The 18895-nt window shown below is 49.5% G+C and overlaps 1 protein-coding gene across 8 annotated transcripts in view; it reads right to left on the bottom strand.

Moving 5' to 3' along the window:
- Window positions 1–889: 889 nt before the first annotated feature.
- MAB21L3 (mab-21 like 3) overlaps window positions 890–18895 on the bottom strand; it is a 54853-nt gene continuing 36847 nt past the window's right edge. Inside the window, exons 7-9 of one of the 8 annotated variants that reach the window (XR_003429568.1) lie at window positions 17012–17126; window positions 9254–9327; window positions 6415–8848 (exon numbers count right to left, since the gene is read on the bottom strand). Coding sequence is in view for 2 of the 8 variants with exons in the window: in XM_027091051.1 (XP_026946852.1) it covers window positions 6399–6533 (135 nt within the window). In the remaining 6 variants the exon portion in view is untranslated. Of the gene's footprint in view, window positions 1448–3645; window positions 8849–9253; window positions 9328–13753; window positions 17127–18895 lie in introns of those variants that run through there. The other 7 variants (XR_003429569.1, XR_003429567.1, XR_003429564.1 and 4 more) reach the window with 7 other exon arrangements.

Below are 18895 nucleotides of genomic sequence, written 5' to 3'. Positions count from 1 at the left end.
AGTAGAGAGAGCCTGTGCAGCAACGAAGACCTGATGCAGCCCAAAATAAATAAATTAATTAAAAAAAAATAAAGTTTGCAGGAGCCACCCACACCCCCTCCTCTTTTAGTATAAAAGAAGCCTGAATTCTAACTCAAGAGAGTTTCTTGGGACCCTAGTCCTCCATCCTCCTGGTCTGCTGGCTTTCCAAATAAAGCCGCTATTCCTTGCCCCGATAACCTGTCCTCAATTTATTGGCCTGTCATGTGGGGAGCCGTATGAGTGGTAACAGAGCTGTTACGTAGAGTCTGGCCACCTGGCTGGAGAGACTGTACAGAGAGGGCTTGAGTCTACAGGAAGAGAGAGGGGCCCATGGAGTCCACCCTTCCAGCCATCCCTGCCAAGGTGCCACATGTGTGAATAAAACTGTTTTGGACCCTCCGGATCAGCCCCACTAACTAGCTGAATATCACCAGGTGATCCCAGTTGACACCACCTGGAGCAGGGGAATCAGCAGCTGAGCCCCGCCCTCCTTCCTGAGCTACAAAATCACAACAACCTAACCAAACGGTTTGCTGTTGAAGTCACCAAGTTTAGGGTAGCTCCTTATGCAGCCATAGAGAGCCGGGACACTGTGTTGATGGCATTATGTGAATTCTTTGCAGTTTAACATGTAAATATTTGATAGTTGTTGGAGAAAACATATAGGAATACACACGTTCAGAATAGTGGGTTGTGGGGGCTTCCCTGGTGGCGCAGTGGTTGAGAGTCCGCCTGCCGATGCAGGGGACACGGGTTTGTGCCCCGGTCCGAGAAGATCCCACATGCCGCGGAGCGGCTGGGCCCGTGAGCCATGGCCTCTGAGCCTGCGCGTCCGGAGCCTGTGCTTCGCAACGGGAGAGGCCCCAACAGGGAGAGGCCCGCGTACCGCAAAATAAAATAAAATAAAATAAATAGGGGGTTGTGGAAGTGGATGACATTTTGTGCTATTTCCACTGACTTTGATTTCTCGAGTCAATTATATGGCTTGTGGACACATTTCTAGAGCAAACTGCACACCCACTAAAACAAGGGCCTCCTTGAGAGAGACGCTCAAGGCCTGTGACGTAGCCCTCGGCGCAGTGTAGGGACTTGTCCGGCGGATGCAGTGCGAGTCAGGGAATTGTAATGAAGGCTTGATGAAGGTGGAGCCCTCAATCAAAGAGGGCTTTGTCTGCTCCTGAACACAGTATGGCCATTTCCTCAGGCGAAATGTTCAGTTTGGGAGAGATTTGCAATTTGAAAAGGGGGATTTTATTTCCTCCACTCCCCAGCTAATTTAAACTTCCGCCGATCCCAAGGGAGATTTTTAGTGCAGTATAATAAGGAAACTTTCAGCATCACAGCCTCTTTTTCTGAATGTTTCTTATGTAAATGCTGCATCAGAGCCATTTCCCTCTTCTTTACACTTTAATTCTGCTTTTAAAACCTGCAAAATAGAAACACAGAGAAAGACACCTTGAAAATACTTTGGGTTTCATCTCGTTTCCATTTTTACCTCAGGCTCCCCACATTTTTTTTTAATCCTGTTCTTCAAGTCAAGCATATTTTAAAATCATCTCCTGTTGAACTGGGAAAGCAGGGGAAAAAAATAAAAAGATGATTCCTGCCCATTTAGGATGCCCAAATATACCATGAAATGCAGGGCACTCCATAATGATCTAATAATCCTCAGAATGCTGCAGTGAAGTCGGGTGGCCCTGAGCATGGGCATCAAGGGACATTCAAAGAGGCCCCGTCCGAGCCCCCGGTGCTCCCCTCCCCCATATCACAGTGATTTCTGGAGGCAACGCGGGGGAGGGGGAAGAAAAACGCCCGGCTGAACAGGTCTCTTTCAAAAAGGTTTTCTTTTCTTCCTGGCTCCCTTCCACTTCCCCACCGCCTGCCTACGTGGAATTGGCCACGATTTAGCGTTTGTGGTCGGCTCACAGCACCCCATACGGCAACTATCATACAACACCTAACTGTAGTGATTTGCTCATGTCTATTCGCCTTCTTGGGAGCATAAACAGTGAGGGGAGGATCATATCTCATCTCCATATCCCTGCACACAGCAAAAATCATAAAGAATAAAAATACGCTTAAGGAATGAATGAATGGGTTTCGATTCCAACTCAGGCACTTCCTAGCACCATGTCCTTGGGCAAGTTCTTTCACCTCTGAGAAGACCCCGGTTTCCTCTTTCTGTGAGATGCGGAGAGTAGCGACCACCTCGTGGGTAGCTGTGAGGGATCAAGGGGTAACATTTACGAAGCGTGCGGCAGAATGTGCCAGGCACGCAGTAGCTTCTCAGCTAAGGTCCAGGCACTCCTCTTTTCCCCCGTAAAGGCCAGCCCACGGATAGAAAGGGCCCGGCTTCTCTAGCGGCTGCGGGGGGCCGGGGGGCGGGACTGCAGGGCTTGCTGCGCCCACAGTACCGCTCTGCCTTCTTGGCTGTCACTTAAATCAGTTCCCTTAAGACATGGCTCTTTCACCTGAAGCTTAGATTCTATTTAAAAGGCAAATCCTGGGGAGGGACGAGAAGGGGACACTTCAGGCCTGAAACCTCACTGTGGGTGGGATAAGGAGAGAGAGGGGGATGGAGGAAACTGGGAATGTTGGGATTGCAAAGACAAGAATCAGGAGGGGCTGCCTGGTATACAGGAGAGATCATGGTTCCATTCCGAGCTTTTCCTGCTGCTGGAAGAGTGCAAATTTCTTAACCTCTTTGAATTGTAGTTTTCTGATCTGTAACAGGGGGCTGTGAAAGCTAATATACGGGGTGACTCTGGGGGTTAAATGAGGCAGTATAACAAATGCTTGGTAGATGGTTAGTGCTCACGCACAGCGGGTGCTGGAGAGAAGAGCGCGAAGCGCGGGCGAGCTCCGCCACTTAGCAGTAGGTTAAGTAAGGCTCTCTTTGTGGCCCATGCAGGCCATGTTATTATTTCCTTTGCATGGCCTCAATTTCTCAGGCTCTGCTCTTTGCCTGGGGCCAGCTGTGACCACAGTGACAGCCACCTAAATTAATTATGAGAGAATGTACCTTCTCCATTCTCAAATCCCAAACCAGAGTCAAAAGCGAGAGTACAAGAATAATATTTCATACCAGCGGAGAGAGTGGGCCTCAACCTCAGCTCCAGGAAGGAAATGGTGAAAACATTCCACCATTCAACTGAAAGCTAGGAGAAAATACCAGTACGTGGGAGGCGATTCAGCGGGCGGCGGCGGGATGCGGCGCAGGGCCGCCCGGCGCTGGGGGCGCAGGTGGGAGCCGGCCCGCGCCCCACGCCACCCCTCCCCACCCCACCTCCCAGGGCGGCGTCAGTAAAACCTCCCGGGCCCTGTGCTTCCGCCCCTTTTCCTCCCCAGCTCCTTCCTTCTCCTCCCACCCCAACCCTGCCCGCGGCTCCCGCGCCCCCTCTCCAGACGCCCCTGCGGGGATGGCGGGTCCCACCGGCTGCAGCGCGGGCGCATCGGAGCGCGGGGAGCGCCGGCCGCATTGCGGCCTTTGTCGCCCTCTCCCCGCCCTTCTCCTGGCTCCACCCTCTCTTCCTTTCTCTTTCCCAACTTTCTCCTTCCCCTTACTCTCCTCCCCCGTACCATTCCCCCCTTTTCTCCCCGCCTTTTTCTTTCTTCCCTTACCCCCCGGTGCAGCCTCCCTTCCCACCTCCACCCCCAGTTTAGAACGCCCCAGGAGAAAGCCGGTGTCCTGACAGCGATCCCAGCACCCCGCTGACCTTTTCTCGCTTTGCTCTGAGAAGGAGTTGGAGAGACTTCTCTGCAGCATGCTTTGGCTGGCTTGTCCCAGTCGGCCCGCTGAGCTGTTGGAGACCCGGAGCCCGAGCCTCCTCCTGGGCATTGCACAGCACCCTCACTGTCCTGTGTGCCCACTAGGCTGGCCCCAGACCCAGTAAACTAGTCAGCCTCGATGGTCCCCATCCACCACCTCTGAGAGCTGCATGCGGGGGGACGGGGTGTGGGGGGGGGCGACGTGTAACAAAGCAGAGACAGCTTCTCCTGTCCCTCCTGGCTTCTGGGGACAGAAATGCTGCCACGGGGCTCAGGTTCACCCCAGTTGGGGTGGGGGTGAAGGTGGGAGAACCAGGTGCACCCCTGGGGTGGGACTGGAAAGGGGCCTCCCAGTGCAAAAACTGGAGGGCCTTCTGGCGAGGCTGGACCCCAGAGCAAAGCCTTATCCAGATTCAGTGCCACACTCTGGAAGCCTTTGACATTTCCTCCTCTGTGGGGATGGGTTTCTCTATAGGTCACATTGCTCCGGGAAAGAAACAAGAATCGTGATCGGAATTGTTGTGGAAAGTGTGTATTTAAAATCTTATTAAGGTTTATTTTTAGAGCCCGTGTCTGCTGCCCTTATCACCAGAGATGAATTCTAGAGGGGTCTCTCTGCTTTACTGACCTTTAAGAAAAGACTTCAAAGATGAGAGAAGAGCCCGGAAAGACAGGTCCTGTCCTGGGAGGGTAGGTTTTTGCGATGCTTGCAGCCCTCACCTGCCTTGACAGGGAGGCGGCCCTGGGCTGGGTCCACCAGGCATCCCAGATGCACCCAATAATTCCAGGACAGTGTGAATCCTTTCCAGGGGTGAAGGGCATTGATGCTCCCTTCCTCCAAGGCCTGACACCACGAAAGACAGGTCTCCCTACCCTCCCTTACCCCCCATGCCCTGCGAACCCTGGGAAAAGGCCAGATTGACCTCTGGGATTGTCTTAATAGCAGCAAACAATTGTTGAGTGCTTTCTACGTGCCAGATACTGTCCTAAGTGCTGTCCATACAGTAACTCAACTCTCACCATCACCCTGTTACCATCCCCACTTTACAGATTAGAAAACAGCCACAGAGGGCTTAAGCACTTTGTCTGATGTCACAGAGCTTTCTGATTGTTTTCCCTCATCCTAAGAGAGTCCCCAGCTGCGGGCACCCTGCCTAAGCCCCACTGCCAAAGAGCATGGGGGGTGGGTGGTCAGTCACATCCCGAAGCCCCGGGCACAGGTGCTGAGGAGGAGGGAGTGCAGGAAATCGCGCAGGAGAACTGCTGCAGAGGGAGTGACTTAGCATCCGCCCTCTGGCAGCCGGTGCCAAGAGCTGCCTCTCCCTGCCAGGCTGCAGAACCCAATTCCCACATCTGCTTCTTGAACTGGTACTTCTCTCCTGACATCCCATCAGCAGCTTCGCCTTTCCCTCTCCATCAAAGTCCAAATAGTCACAGGTTGTCACAGCCCTGACAGTCCCCAGTTCTCCCAGCATTGAGGGCGCCATGGAGGCTGTGAGTACAATCCTCAGAGATCTAGAGAGGAGCCCCGAGGCATCTCGGAGGGTCCTGCTACTCCCCACTGGAACCAATCAGAGGCAGAATGACTGGAGAGGGGAGGGCCCTCCCCCATGAGTTGTGCCCACCTGGGTTGGGGGGACAGGCTCAGATCAGAAGGGGATGGAGCGTGGAATGCTGAGGTTCACGGACATGGTCCTGCCATGGCGCCGGGGACTCTTGGGTGCTGTCTTTTCTTTAGCTCAAAAGCTGCCTCCAAACCAAACGTTTGCCAGCTCCCTCTGATGGGGCCCAGGGGGCAGTCCACATGGGGGGGCCAGAGCAGCAGAGGAGAGCAGAAACCAGTGGGAGTAGAGGAAAGCTGGAGGGGCTGTTCCTACAGGAACGGAAGCCAACAAAGAACTAAGCCACCTCAGTGCTTGCCTGCTCTGCGAAACAGGGCCCAGATGGTCTTGGAACATTGCTGAGGGCCTTGGAGTGGCACAGGAGGAATGCCAAGGTGGCTATAAGCCACTAGGAGTGTGCTGAGAGCCGCTAGCAGAGTCAGCCCACTCGCACACACGTGGACGCACAGCTACATACCTCCAGCCTCTCTGTTCCACACACACAGACTTTGACACATTTTATGCTCATGTTGGTACATACCCACATTTGACATAAGCCACACACACACACACACACACACACACACACACACGTGGGGGAAGATAAAGACACAAAGGGACAACCTGTGAAGCACACCCTTGTGAATTACACCTGTGTCTGTTTACACAGACAGGCCCAGCCCCAGAGGGACACCATGACAGACCCCAAGATGTGTCCACTGGGTGTTCCTGGGCAGGGTCCCCGTGGCCTACTGCTGGCCGTGCCCGGACAGCTGGTCCCAGAGCCCGGGCGTCCAGTACCCAGTTGTCCGTAGCTCATTTACTCAAACCAAGTCTGGTTCTAGGAAGCTTTGAGAATTCCAGGAATTGCTCTGGAGGTGCTGGGCTTCCCACAGGGATGTCAGGCACAGCAGCTGGGGTTACCTGAGAAGCTCTGGGAACATCTCAGGGAGAAAGGAGAGCTGCATCCACTTTGAATGGCCTAAGGCTTCCACAGGGCTCCGCTTCTCACGTGGGAGGTCGTCTGCGCTGATCGACTGTGTCCTCGGCTCCACGGTGTCCGCTGGCCCGGATGCCACCTGTCACGTACCTCCAGTTTGTTCTGTATGTAGAGCCACACAGGAAAAGCACCAGACCTGGGGGCTGAATAGCACGAGTTAAAAGCACAAATGATGGAGTCAGATGGCCCGGGTTTGAATCTGTGCTCTGCTGCTGACAAGCTGTGTGACCCTGCGCAAGTTACTGAACCGCCTGATCCTCTCCAGGCCTCAGGTTTTCTCAGCTGTGAAATGAGAACAATAATAATACTTACCTCCTAGGGCTATTGTAAGAATGAAATGGGTACATTGGAGCAAAGTGCTGAGTGCTGTACACTGTGAGTGCTCTAAAGAGGTGGTACATGGGTGAGAGGGCTGGAGGCCCAGGGGCAGGCGACAGGGTGGCTGATAAGGAGAGGAGTGTGGGACCGGGAGAGGTAAATGGTCTGAAACTGACCACAGACCTATGTCTCTGTGCTGTCAACTTTGATATTCTGGAGAGAAAATAAATAAGAGCGTATTTCCTCACAGAGTACGGTGTGCTCAACCAGAAAGCCTCAGAAAACAGGAACACTGCCTCATTATTAGATAATAATAGCAAAGGGAATGCCTCCTCCTCAAAGGGACCCAGAGCCATTAGAGATTGCATAGTCAGAGACCGACCAGCGCGGGCCCTGCGCTGCCGGGCGGAGGCTGCCGGCTTACCAGCTCGGGCTGCTCCTGCAGTGGGGACAGCAGCACGTGGGCTAAGGGCATCCCGGGGACCCCACCACCACCATACTCAACCTGAGGGCTGCATCCTCAGAACTCCCACAGCGGGTTCGCTGCCACATGGCCAACCCACACGGAGAGGCAACTGAACTTGCAGGTCACCAGCAGCTTAGAGGCCTTGGAAGGGCTCCACAGAAGGAGGGGAGCTCTCTCAACCCACTGCACTGTCAGCAGGAGGAATGAGCTGACGGGGTGCAGACCTGCCTGCAGCCAATTGGCACTTCCTCCCCACCTCTCCTGCAGGCTAAGTTTGTGTCTGAGAAGGTCCCAGGAGCAGAGCAGCTAGAGGGATGCTCTACAAGGGAGGGCAGGAAGTGACTCCCCTTCTGTCCAGCACAAGCCCTGGCTGAGTTGTGGACTCCACTTCCAGGGCGGAGAAACCCAGGTGGGCCCAACTCATGGGTGAGGGCCTCCCGTGTCTGTCCAAGCTGTGGATTGGACTACACGCAGAGAGGGTCTGAAGAAGCAGAGACCCACGGAAGGATTCCATGAGGCCAAAGCAATTTCGGAGAGTTGCTGAGTTGGTAGGGCCACTGAGGCAAAGAAAAGCTGTCCAGGACCAAGTGTGAGTCTGGTACCATGAAGGCTTGATACTTTCCTCCACTATTAAACATGTTCGGTATTTTCCTTTTAGGAGAAAGTGGGAAGCACGTGGCTTTCGACTTGAGGAGTTCTTAATGCCCTTCTTTTGGCCAACCTGCCTCCCTGGGCTCTCAGATACCCACTCTTACGCTTGCAGCTGATCCTAAGCAACTTCAGCAAAGGATGGCTGGATCATTACCATTTCCTGAACACGCCGGCAATTGGCACCAGGGAGCCCCATAGTCACAACCCTTTTTGACTGGATTTCTGTGAGGCCTACGTCTCGTACAGGTGTCATAAGACAAGTAAGACCACTGTATTCCTGGTGACTCACGTAAAGGCAGGTACACAGTAGGTGCTCACAGTTTTTCAGTGCCTTCCCATCACTGAGAGCATAATAAGAGCAATGACCTCAGCAACAACAACGATCACCACCGTTCGCCAAGGGCTCATTATCGGCTGGCACAGTTCTGCATGCCTTGCATGTACTGTCTCATCTAATGCTCTCAGCAGCCCCATGGGACAGGTACTCTTCCCAACCACATGTGACAGATGAGGCACCAAAGGTTAAGTACTTTGCTTAAAGCCACGCAGGTCCTAAGTGACGGGGCCAGCATCTGAATCTGGTAGAGTCCAGCATCTAGCTGTGAGGCACAAACTTCAGCGCCCCGCTCCAGCTTCAGCCCGTGACACTCTCTACCTCACGTCCCGCTCACAACTTTTGCACCCTCTGTCTCTCTCTCTCTGTCTGTCTAGGCTGTTTTCTACCTCATCACCCTCCCCCCACTTTCTCCTGGCTAATAGCTTCCTCTCTTTCCAGACTCATTTTACCTGCTGCCCCCTCTTGGAAGGCTCCCCCATCTGCACGCCCTCAGTCCCAAGGCTGAGCTGGGTGACCCTCATTGGTGCTTCCCTAGCAACGTGTGTATGACCCCACTGCACTTGCTGTGAAGGCTCATTTATTTTCTCCCGCACGGGTCAAAAATGATGTCTTACCCGTCATGGGATCACCAGCGCCTGGCAGCGTGCTTGGTACTTGGTCATTGCTTGTTGAGTTGGGAACATTACCTATAAAGGGCCAAAGAGTAAATATAGACTTTGCAGACCGCATGCAGTCTCTATTGCTGCCTCTCCTCTTCCCAGTTCTTTAAAAATACGAAAACCATTCTTAGCTTGAGAGTCACCCAAAAAAGCAGGCCATGGGATAAATTCCGCCTGCGGTCCATAGCCTGCCAGCTCCTCTGTCATTAGGTAAGATATTTCTAAACAAAAAAATCACTCGTCAAACTAATTCAGTGATTTTCATGTGAGGGCCATATGGGTATTTCAAAATGGCAGGAGGAGGTTGGGTGGATGTGTTTGGTTGTCACAGTGACTGGGGAGGGGGTTAGCAACACTTGGTACCCAGGCACCCGGGACGCTAAGCATCTGGCAATGCTCAGGGTGGTCCTGGGCAATGTGACAGCAACTCACCGAGGGACACGGGCTGGCCGGTTGATGCTTCTTTCTCACGGCTTCCGGTAACGTGAAATAATGTTGGGAATTCACTGAAAGAAAAGGCATTAGAGAACCAATTCCTTCGCAGATCCAATTGTTTAGGTAGTACAAACAGGAGAAATGAGACTGTATGCCTTGAGGCGAGGACACTCCTGGGTTTTTCACGGGATCCCAGGCACAACCTCAGGACCCACTGTAGCTTACTGTGTCTTCCGAGGACTGCCCTGAGCAGGGTTATCCCAGTAAGATCACCTGGGGAGTCTGAACGGACGCAGGTATTCCTTGAACTGTGTCATAATCTGTCCTGAGCAGGCCAGATCCATCTGCGAGGCCTGTCCCCTGTTGAATTTGGGGAGGCACAAAACTGCAAGTGGGCAAGATGAATCGAAAATGGACAACCAAGTGGCAGGAACCATGCAGTGCAGAGGCTTGGTTAGTGGTCAATCCAGGAAGCCCAGAGCAGCCTGTGGAATAGCCCACCTGACTCCCTCTTTCTCCCCCACTTCATCCCATTATATACTTGGAGTTTAAGCACACGTTGCAAACTAAGTAATATAGGTAAAATCTCACATACTGTCATCATGAAAACTAATGAAATATTAGTCTAAACTATGACTCAGATGCTTGTAGGCACTGTAGAAAAATGCACCAATAAGTACAAAAGGGTTCAGTCATCTTTTAAAGAGCTTTAACCATAGTCCTCTAGACCATAGAGACAGAATTGGGCATAAGAGTCTAGGTTTGAGACTACTTCTAGCCCTTATTAGCCATGGGTGAGTTCTTTACTCTCTTGGAGTCTTCACTTCCCCATTTGTAAAGCCAAAGTGATTGATCCCTTCCCAGCCTTTTCTCTGGGGGTGATTTTGGTAATGCAAAAGAGACGAGGCATGTTAAGGTCATTTATGAACTATAAAGCACCATAAAAAATAGAAAACCCCTCAGGACATCTTGTTTTTGCATAAATCAGAAGCTAGTTCTTTATAAAAATTCTTGCTGCTTTAGAATTACCTCTCTTTAAAACAAAGTAGTTTGCACAAGAAAACAGGTCATGTCGACCTTTCAGATACTAAGACACCAAGATTAGTTCCAATTTTATAGCATTATATGGAAGTTCCAAGATAGGACGTCATAAGGCGTTGGGGTGATTTACTCTGTCATTGATTTATTCATGCAGTTCATATCCATGCCTTGGTTCTGCACTTGCTCAGCAGTGCAAGGTGCTCTTAAGATTGCTATCTTATCTTCCCCCACGTCATGGCAACCCCATGAGGTAGGTTTTATTATCTCTGTTTTACAGATAAGGAGACTGAGACTGACAGAGTTTAAGTAACTTGCCTGCAGAAATTCAATGAGAAATGAACCATTTTCTTTAAAAACAATTTTTTTAATAAAATTAAATCTAGTTATTTTAGTCTTTGCTAGAAGACTTAAAACAAGTATTTCCTTCTTGTTAAATCACCAACACATGTACAATCATTCTTCAGTAAAAACAAAATATGCAAGTGCAAAATAAATTGATGGAAAAAATGCAAATTCCAAATTTTCAGAAACCTTGGTTTTGTTTTGTTTTTATGTGCTGAAAGCAGACCCTGCGAATCATCTTTTAAAGAAAAATGGGAAAGGAAGTGAAGTATGACTGGAAACTTCAGGAAGAATGAAAAAGACGTGGTTATGAGGACTTATGGCTGTTAATTCTCAGTTTCTCCAGAAGTCTTTCTTGTTGGTTGGCCTCTCAGGTGTCTGGAAGGGATGGGAGCTATTTTCACCTCACATTTTCCCCTCTGTTTCTTCAATGAGCTGGAGACCTCCGGCCTGAAACAAATGTTTTCTTTCCCACCCCTTGTCATTCTACTCTTCTCTGGCTTCAGCGACTCCAGCATTTCCTGGCTTCTGTGGGCCAGAGAGGCCAGAATCCCAAAGGTAATTTGACTCACGGTCACAACCTGGCAGCGTGTTCCAGGGTCTGCCAATGAGTCGCTCGACTGTCTCGAGTCTCTGACTTCCACGTTCTTAGCTCAATTTCTGACAAAGCTGAAGGACCAGCTCTGTCTGTGAGTTTGCAGGATGGAGGTAGAATACTCTTTTGATCTTCGTTTTTATTTTTATCACCCCCACCTTTACCTCTGCTGGCCCAGAAAACACACAACAATACCCCTTTCTCTAAAGGCGCTGGGAGCTGCCTCCAACCTTTAGAAGACCCTCAGTCTAGTGAGTCTCACGAGTCCATTCCCCAGACACGTGTGGACTGAGCAGGTCAAGTGTGCCAAGTGGCAGCAGGCTCAGTTGGGCACGGGAGTAGAGGTGCCCACAGGGCAGGAGCTACTGCCACTGCCAAGCAAAGTTCTGTCTAACTAGAAATGGCCTTCCCTAAGACCATCACTGTAGAAATCGTACCCATTTTCAAGGTCCACCTCACACTCTTGACCTTGACCACCTCAGCTGGAAGAGACCCCCACTGCCGTGCTGCTCTGCATCACGCAGAAGCATGTATCACCGACCACCATGCATCCCACTTATTTGCCAAAGTCTTGGCTTCCCTCCTAGACAGTCAATTCCTTGAAGGCTGGAATTAAATCTCATGCAGCCTTGGACCCAAAACAGTACCTAGCCTAGTGCCTTGCACACAGGAGGTGTTCAATAAGTTATTGAGTTTTAAAACTAACGGCTTTTGGGGCTTCCCTGGTGCAGCAGTGGTTGCGAGTCCGCCTGCTGATGCAGGGGACGCAGGTTCGTGCCCCGGTCCGGGAGGATCCCACATGCCGCGGAGCGGCTGGGCCCGTGAGCCATGGCCGCTGAGCCTGCGCGTCCGGAGCCTGTGCTCCGCAACGGGAGGGGCCACAACAGTGAGAGGCCCGCGTACCACACACACACACACAAAAACTAACGGCTTTTTAAGATTTCTACAGTATTCCTAGGTTTAATGGTCATAGAAGCATATGTGAGAAAATCTCTACACTCTTGGAAATTAAATAAAACACTTAAAAATAATCCATTAGTCAGAGAGGAAGTCTCAAGGAAAATTAGAAAATATTTTGAACCAAATGAAAATGAAAATATAACATATCAAAATTTATGGGATGTACTTACAGCAGTGCTTAGAGGGAAACTTATGGGATTAAATGCTTATAGTAGAAAAGAAGAAAGATATCAAATCAATCATCCAAGCTTATACCTTAGGAAACTAGACCAAGAAGAGCAAAATCAATCCAAAGCAAGCCGAAAGAAGGAAATAACAAAATAAGAGCAGATATCAGGGCTTTCCTGGTGGCACAGTGGTTAAGAATCCGCCTGCCAATGCAGGGGACACGGGATCGATCCCTGGTCTGGGAAGATCCCACATGCCGCGGAGCAACTAAATCCGTGTGCCACAACTACTGAGCCTGTGCTCTAGAGCCCGTGAGCTACAACTACTGAAGCCCGCATGCCACAACTACTGAGCCCACATGCCACAACTACTGAAGCCCGTGTGCCTAGAGCCTGTGCTCCGCAACAAGAGAAGCCACCACAATGAGAAGCCTGCACACTGCAACAAAGAGTAGCCCCCCCAGCTGCAACTAGAGAAAGCCCGTGCACAGCAACAAAGACCCAACACAGCCAAAAATAAATAAATAAAATAAATTTTTTAAAAAAAGAGATGCTTCAAAAACAAACAAACAAAAAGAGCAGATATCAATAAAGATGAAAACAGAAAAACAATAGGGAAAAATCAGTGAAACCAAAAGATGGTTCTTGGAAAAGATCAATAAAATTGATAAACATCTAGTTTAAAAAGGACAGAAGACACAAATTACCAACATCAGGAATAAAAGAGAGATATCACTACAGACCCTGTAGACATTAAAGAGATAATAAGGGAAGTACTATGAACAACTCTACACACACAAGTCTGACAATTTAGGTGACTTGGACCAATTTCTCAGAAACCACAAACTATCAGTTCAGTCATGATGAAACAGATAATCTGAATAGTCCTATAATGACTAAAGACATTGAACTAATAGTTTTAAAACCATTTGAGGGGACTTCCCGGGGGGCGCAGTGGTTAAGAATCCACCTGCCATGGATTTCTCTGGTGGCTCAGTGGTAAAGAATCCGCCTGCCAGTGCAGGGGACGTGGGTTTGAGCCCTGGTCCGGGGAGATCCCACATGCTTCAGAGCAACTAAGCCCCTGTGCCACAACTACTGAGCCTGCGCTCTAGAGCCCGTGAGCCACAACTACTGAGCCCACGTGCCACAACTACTGAAGCCCGTGCGCCTAGAGCCCATGCTCCGCAGCAAGAGAAGCCACCGCAATGAGAAGCCTGCACACCACAACGAAGAGTAGCCCCTGCTCGCCGCAACTAGAGAAAGCCCACGTGCAGCAACGAAGACCCAATGCAGCCATAAATTAATTAATTAATTAATTTTAAAAAAAAGTTTGAAGAAGAAATCTTGAGACTTCCCTGGCAGTCCAGTGGTTAAGACTCCGTGTTTCCACCGCAGGGGGCGCGGGTTCGATCCCTGGTGGGGGAACAAGATCCTGCATGCTGCGCAGTGTGGCCAAAAAGAAAAAAGAAAACAGAAATCTCCAGGCCCAGATGGTCTCACTGGTAAATTATAACCAACATTTCAAGAAGAAATAAGGGCAAAGAGAAGAGGAAGAAACACTTCCCCGCTTATTTGATGGGGCCAAAATTAACACTGATACCGAAACCAGATGAAGACATTACAAGAAAATAAAACTTCAGATCCATATCTCTCATGAACAAAGATGTAAAATTCTCAACAAAATATTAGCAACTTGAATCCAGCGATGTAGTACAATAATAACACAGCACGACTAAATGTCCTTCAGTGAATGAATGAGGCAATGATATTCTTCTATATTCTCACTGTGGTGATGGTTACACAAATCTATAAATGTATCGCAAGTCATAGAAATGTACACACACACACACACACACACACAAACCAATTTTACTGTATGTTAATTTCTACAGTAAAGTTTAAAAAATTGTGTGGTGTGTGTGTATGTTATCTTTGTGACAATGGTAACTAGCATTTGTATTATACTTTATTTTTTTGTTGAAGTAGAGTTGATTTACAATGCTGTGGCAATCTCTCCTGTACAGCAAAGTGACTCAGTTATACACATAGAGACGTTCTTTTTTTATATTCTTTTCCATTATGGTTTATCTTTTGATACAAAGTGTGCTTTCAAACACATTTCACAAAATCCCTTCAACTACAGTCATATGAGGTATGTATTACTGGTCTCATTTTTGCAGACGGGGAATCTGAGTCTTAGGTGAAATGTCCTCCTGTGTATTAATGAGGAGAGTCAAGCTACAGGCGCAGACCCTCAGTGGAAGGTCTTATAAGCCCAGATTCCCACTAACACTCCCCTGGCTCTGTGCTTGTACCACCCGATGGTGATGGCAGTGAAATTCCTTGTCCCTTGGATAGAAAGCGAATCCAGGAGCAATCCTGCTCAAGGGCAGTGGCAGCTGGGACCTCACTGGAGAAGGGGTTGGGAGCTCACAGCACAGGGAAGCTGTGGTCTAGCTCCCGGCCACGACAGGTAACTCCATCCCCCTGAGAGTTCAGTGCACCTGCAACAGAGAAGCCTTCCACTCTTTAAATGCCTGCTCTCCATGCGGTTTCTTTTCATCTTATGATTTTCTTTCCTACAGTGAGGGTAAGGTATTCTACCATGTTCCAAGGAAGCAGCAGGAGGTGTGAGTGGAGGAGCGAGAATGAAGATTGCCACGGTATTCCATCCTACCAATATTTTCTCTAATTCCCTGCAACTTCATTAAACCCCTTCTCTTAGAGATCCTCCCTCTACTCCTCACCCCCACCCTCCTCAAAAAGCATGTGAGTTAAGGGCAGAGGAGAGAGCAGGACCTGGGGAGGCACACCCCCTGGGGTCCTGTTGATGGAGGTGGTCCGAGAGGAGTGGGTTATGTGCCAGAAACACACCAATGAGAAGCGTGCTAACGAGCGACTGTGTTTTTTTTTTTTGTATATCTCTCCCCTTCTTTCAATTCAATTAGTATTTATCAAATATCAAGAGAGGTATTTGATACAAGTAATTGCATATATCCCTTCTTCATCAGAGAAGTAGATCTTACTGGCCAAAAGCCATTTTCAAAGGACTTAATTTTAAAATGGAATCACAGCTCAAGGCTCTGCAGGAAATTTTGCCAAAACGCTAGAACCCATCAGGAAACTCTGGACAAGCAAGGGGCCGGTTTATTTCCCAGTGGTCACCCTATTGAAATCACATCTTGCTGGAGTGATACAGTACATCAGGCTTGATTCTGCCAGCATCCCGAGGCTGAGTCATTCCCTACCATTCCAACCTCACGGGAGTTAAGTCTGGCATGGGGGCTGCAGGGATGAGAGCATTCTGGAAGGCACAGAAGATGTAAAACTGAGTCTGAGGCTATGTTGGAAGGGAGCAGTAGGCTAAGGGAGAAGTTTGCAGGGTCTTTGTAACCTGTGCTTTGTGAGCAGAGGGTACGGCGAGCCATATTTCATATACCAGCACTAGCAAATCACAGCAAAGGGCAAGAGATGACTTCCCCTTGTTTTTTGGGAGCATGAGGCACGGGGACATGCTTTTTAGGGAAGCCAATTGTGTGGCTCCCGTGCTTGAAGCAACAAATCCTAATGGCTGGAGGAGGCACAACCCTAGGAGGACATGTTTTAAGGACGAGTAAGAGAGAACCCAATTGCTTCTCAGGCAGCCTGAGGTTATCCTGGGAACCCAGGACTCTTTCTTCCTTAAGAATCAAGAATGGTAGATTTAGGGGATTGCCTGGAGGTCAGTGGTTAGGACCCTGTACTTTTACTGCCGAGGGCCTGGGTTCACTCTCTGACTGGGGAACTAAGTTGATCCCGCAAGGTGGGGTCGGAAAAAAAAAAAAAAAGGTAGATTTAGAAATAATATTTTAAAATATCCCTATATCCAGAAGCTTTCTTCTTTGGGGGGCAGATAGCCTGCCTTAGTGTTCTGCAAAGAAAGCCAGTACAAGGCCCTAGAATAATCCTGAATTAATTTCAAGATTATGGGGTACTTTAGTTTAAGAAGCAATTTCTCACATGCTGCCTTATTTGATTTTCCATTTCTGTGAGGCAGGTTTTATGATCCCCTTTTGAGGAAGCTAAGGGTCCGCGGGATTAAGGAACTTGCTCAAAACTCTCCAGAGTCACGTGGTGAGGCAGGGACGAAATCCTGGGTTTCTACAGCACCCTTGCCCTGCCCTATGTCGCCTCTCCTACCTGGAGTGAGGTTCTCTCAGCGAAAGCCGTCTCTAGGGATTGCAAAGATGACAAATGCAAGATAAGAACATACTGTGAATTTAACAAATACAGCTCCACTGCTGGCTAGGCGTATTTGTTCAATGTTTTCCAAATCCCTGTCTTCTTTCCTCCCTTCCTTTCTTCCTGTCCTTCCTTCCTTCTTTCCTTCCTTTCACAAACACACACTGAGGGGTCACTACACAGAAGGGATGATGTTGGCATCCTGGAAGTTCCAAAGAGAAGTGAGACTCAGATTCTTTCTTCAGAGGGTTTACCAGGTAGTGTTTGATGACAACTAAGCACATTACAAGTAGACTGTAATCAGGGCCGGTGACGCCAAGAGTTCCCCCACCGTACTTATCAGAATCGATCATTTTCTTGTCTGTTTGCTTGTGTGTGTTCTGTCACCCTCAACAGTAAGCTCCCTGGGAGCAGAAACTCACCTACCTCATTCGCCCCCAAATTCTCAGTGCCCAGAACAGAACTTGGGGCACAGTTGATCCTCAGTAAATACTTGCTGACTGAATGAATCCAGGAGAAATTGATCCTTCATGGGGGCCTCCTAGAAAGTTTCAAGGAAAACATAGCATTTGCACTGGGCCTTGATGAAGAGGTCGTTTTTATAGACAGGTACGGGAGTTGTCCGTGTTCCAGACAGAACAGGAAGAGCGTGGGGACGATGGACAGTAGGCTGGGTGAGGGACGCGAAGTTTGGCTGAAGCAAAGGGGGCGTGTGAAGGGGGCATTAGGTTGGGCCTACATGGTGGGGGGCAGATGGTAGTTTGTTCACTTGGCCACAGGAAACCATTCAAGTGTCTGTAGTGGGGAGAGGCTGGCTAGAGCCGGAGATTAGTGTGGTGATCCAGTAGTGACACTTCCTATGGGTGGAGTGAAAGTGAAAGAGAGTGAAAGCAGGGGGGCTGTTGAGGGTGCGAGGGCAGTAGTGAGAGCTCCTGTGACAGGTAACAAGGGCCTGAACTGGGTAGAAGTCGTGAGACTATGCAGAAGGGGGGCACGTCACATAAGACAGCCTGTTCAGGTCTCAGCAACTGAAGGAATTACGGAGGCTGAAGGACAGCAAGTTTGCAAAGACGGTTTTGAGGTGCCCAGCTCCCGGGCCAGGAAGAGAAAAGGGGAAGTCAGAGGAGTTAGGCTGAGAAGAGGGGCAGAAGGGAGGGACGTGTCTGCTTGGGGCATCTGAAGATGGAGGGCCCACTGGGATGTCTAGTGAGAATGTCCAGTCAGCTGTCAGAATGTTAGAGATATGGGTATGGCCGACAAGCCCTCTAATCACTGAGCCAAAAATAGTCAACGGAACAGAGCTGGGGGAGCCTTTGACGGCAGCCTGCAGGATTACGGGCTGCAGAGCACTGGCCTTGGAAAGAACCTTGGAGCTCACTCCTCCTCTGTACAGAAGGGGAATCTGAGGTCTAGAGGGGTTGGGTGACTTGCCCAAGGTCACACAGCCAATCTGCCTACCGAATTCTTACAGGAGGTCAATGAACTTTAAGGTGATTGAAATGTTAAAATAGAACAGTCCCTGGCTTGCATCTCTCTAAGTGCAAAGCTGATTAGGGTACGTAGTAAGGAAATGATCTCTGTTGGTAAACGTAGCTGCCACCCAGATAAGAGCAAGCTCCTAAAGGAATCAGGTGCAGGATGGGTGGTGACTTGGATTTTATTTGTTTTTTGGTTTTGGTGTGCTTTGTCTCCTAGGGTCTGCTACATATAGCACTGCCCCCTCCCCCCAGGGCCACAGCTATAGATGATCAACTTATTCTGAGTCCTGAATTCATAACCTCTCACTGAGAAAATGTTTCCAAACTCCTGGGAGATGGAGGGCAAGGAAGAAAACCAAGCTTTGTCCTGAACCCCAAATTCCTTTCTTCCTCACTGAAAGGACATTGGTCCAATTACAAACTCCAGGATTTTTAAGAAAAGCAAACAAAAGCTCAACCACATGGCAAAGATCATCTGGCCTGTGGAGAGAGTGAATGATTAACTCCTGCGAAAGTGAGTTTTGAGGATTTTTTTATGGCGTTCAAAGGTGCTGTTTAGAAAATTTTAGCCCAGGGCAAAATTGTAAGAACAGCTCTCTCTCCCTCTCCCATCCTCATGCCATGTGCTCCACCCATCCCCCCTTCCCTGAGGACCTTGAACCCTGTCCATGTGAGGAATGTCCTATGTCCAGAGCAGAGGGTGTGGGTCCCTTCCTGCCAGGCCCCTCTCCCTTGGTTCCTGCAGGCTGGTTTGGCTTCAGAGCCAGCAGGAAGGGCAGAGCCTTCCACTTGGAACCCAGGTCCTAGTCTGCTTTGCTCCACGTGTCTCTAC

Source organism: Aethalodelphis obliquidens, unplaced genomic scaffold, assembly GCF_003676395.1.
Source record: "Aethalodelphis obliquidens isolate GAN/ISIS:26980383/991018 unplaced genomic scaffold, ASM367639v1 scaffold70, whole genome shotgun sequence".
Lineage (NCBI taxonomy): Eukaryota > Metazoa > Chordata > Mammalia > Artiodactyla > Delphinidae > Aethalodelphis > Aethalodelphis obliquidens.
The sequence above is the reverse complement of the archived record's forward strand: the minus strand, read 5'-3'. Positions and strand labels throughout refer to the sequence as shown.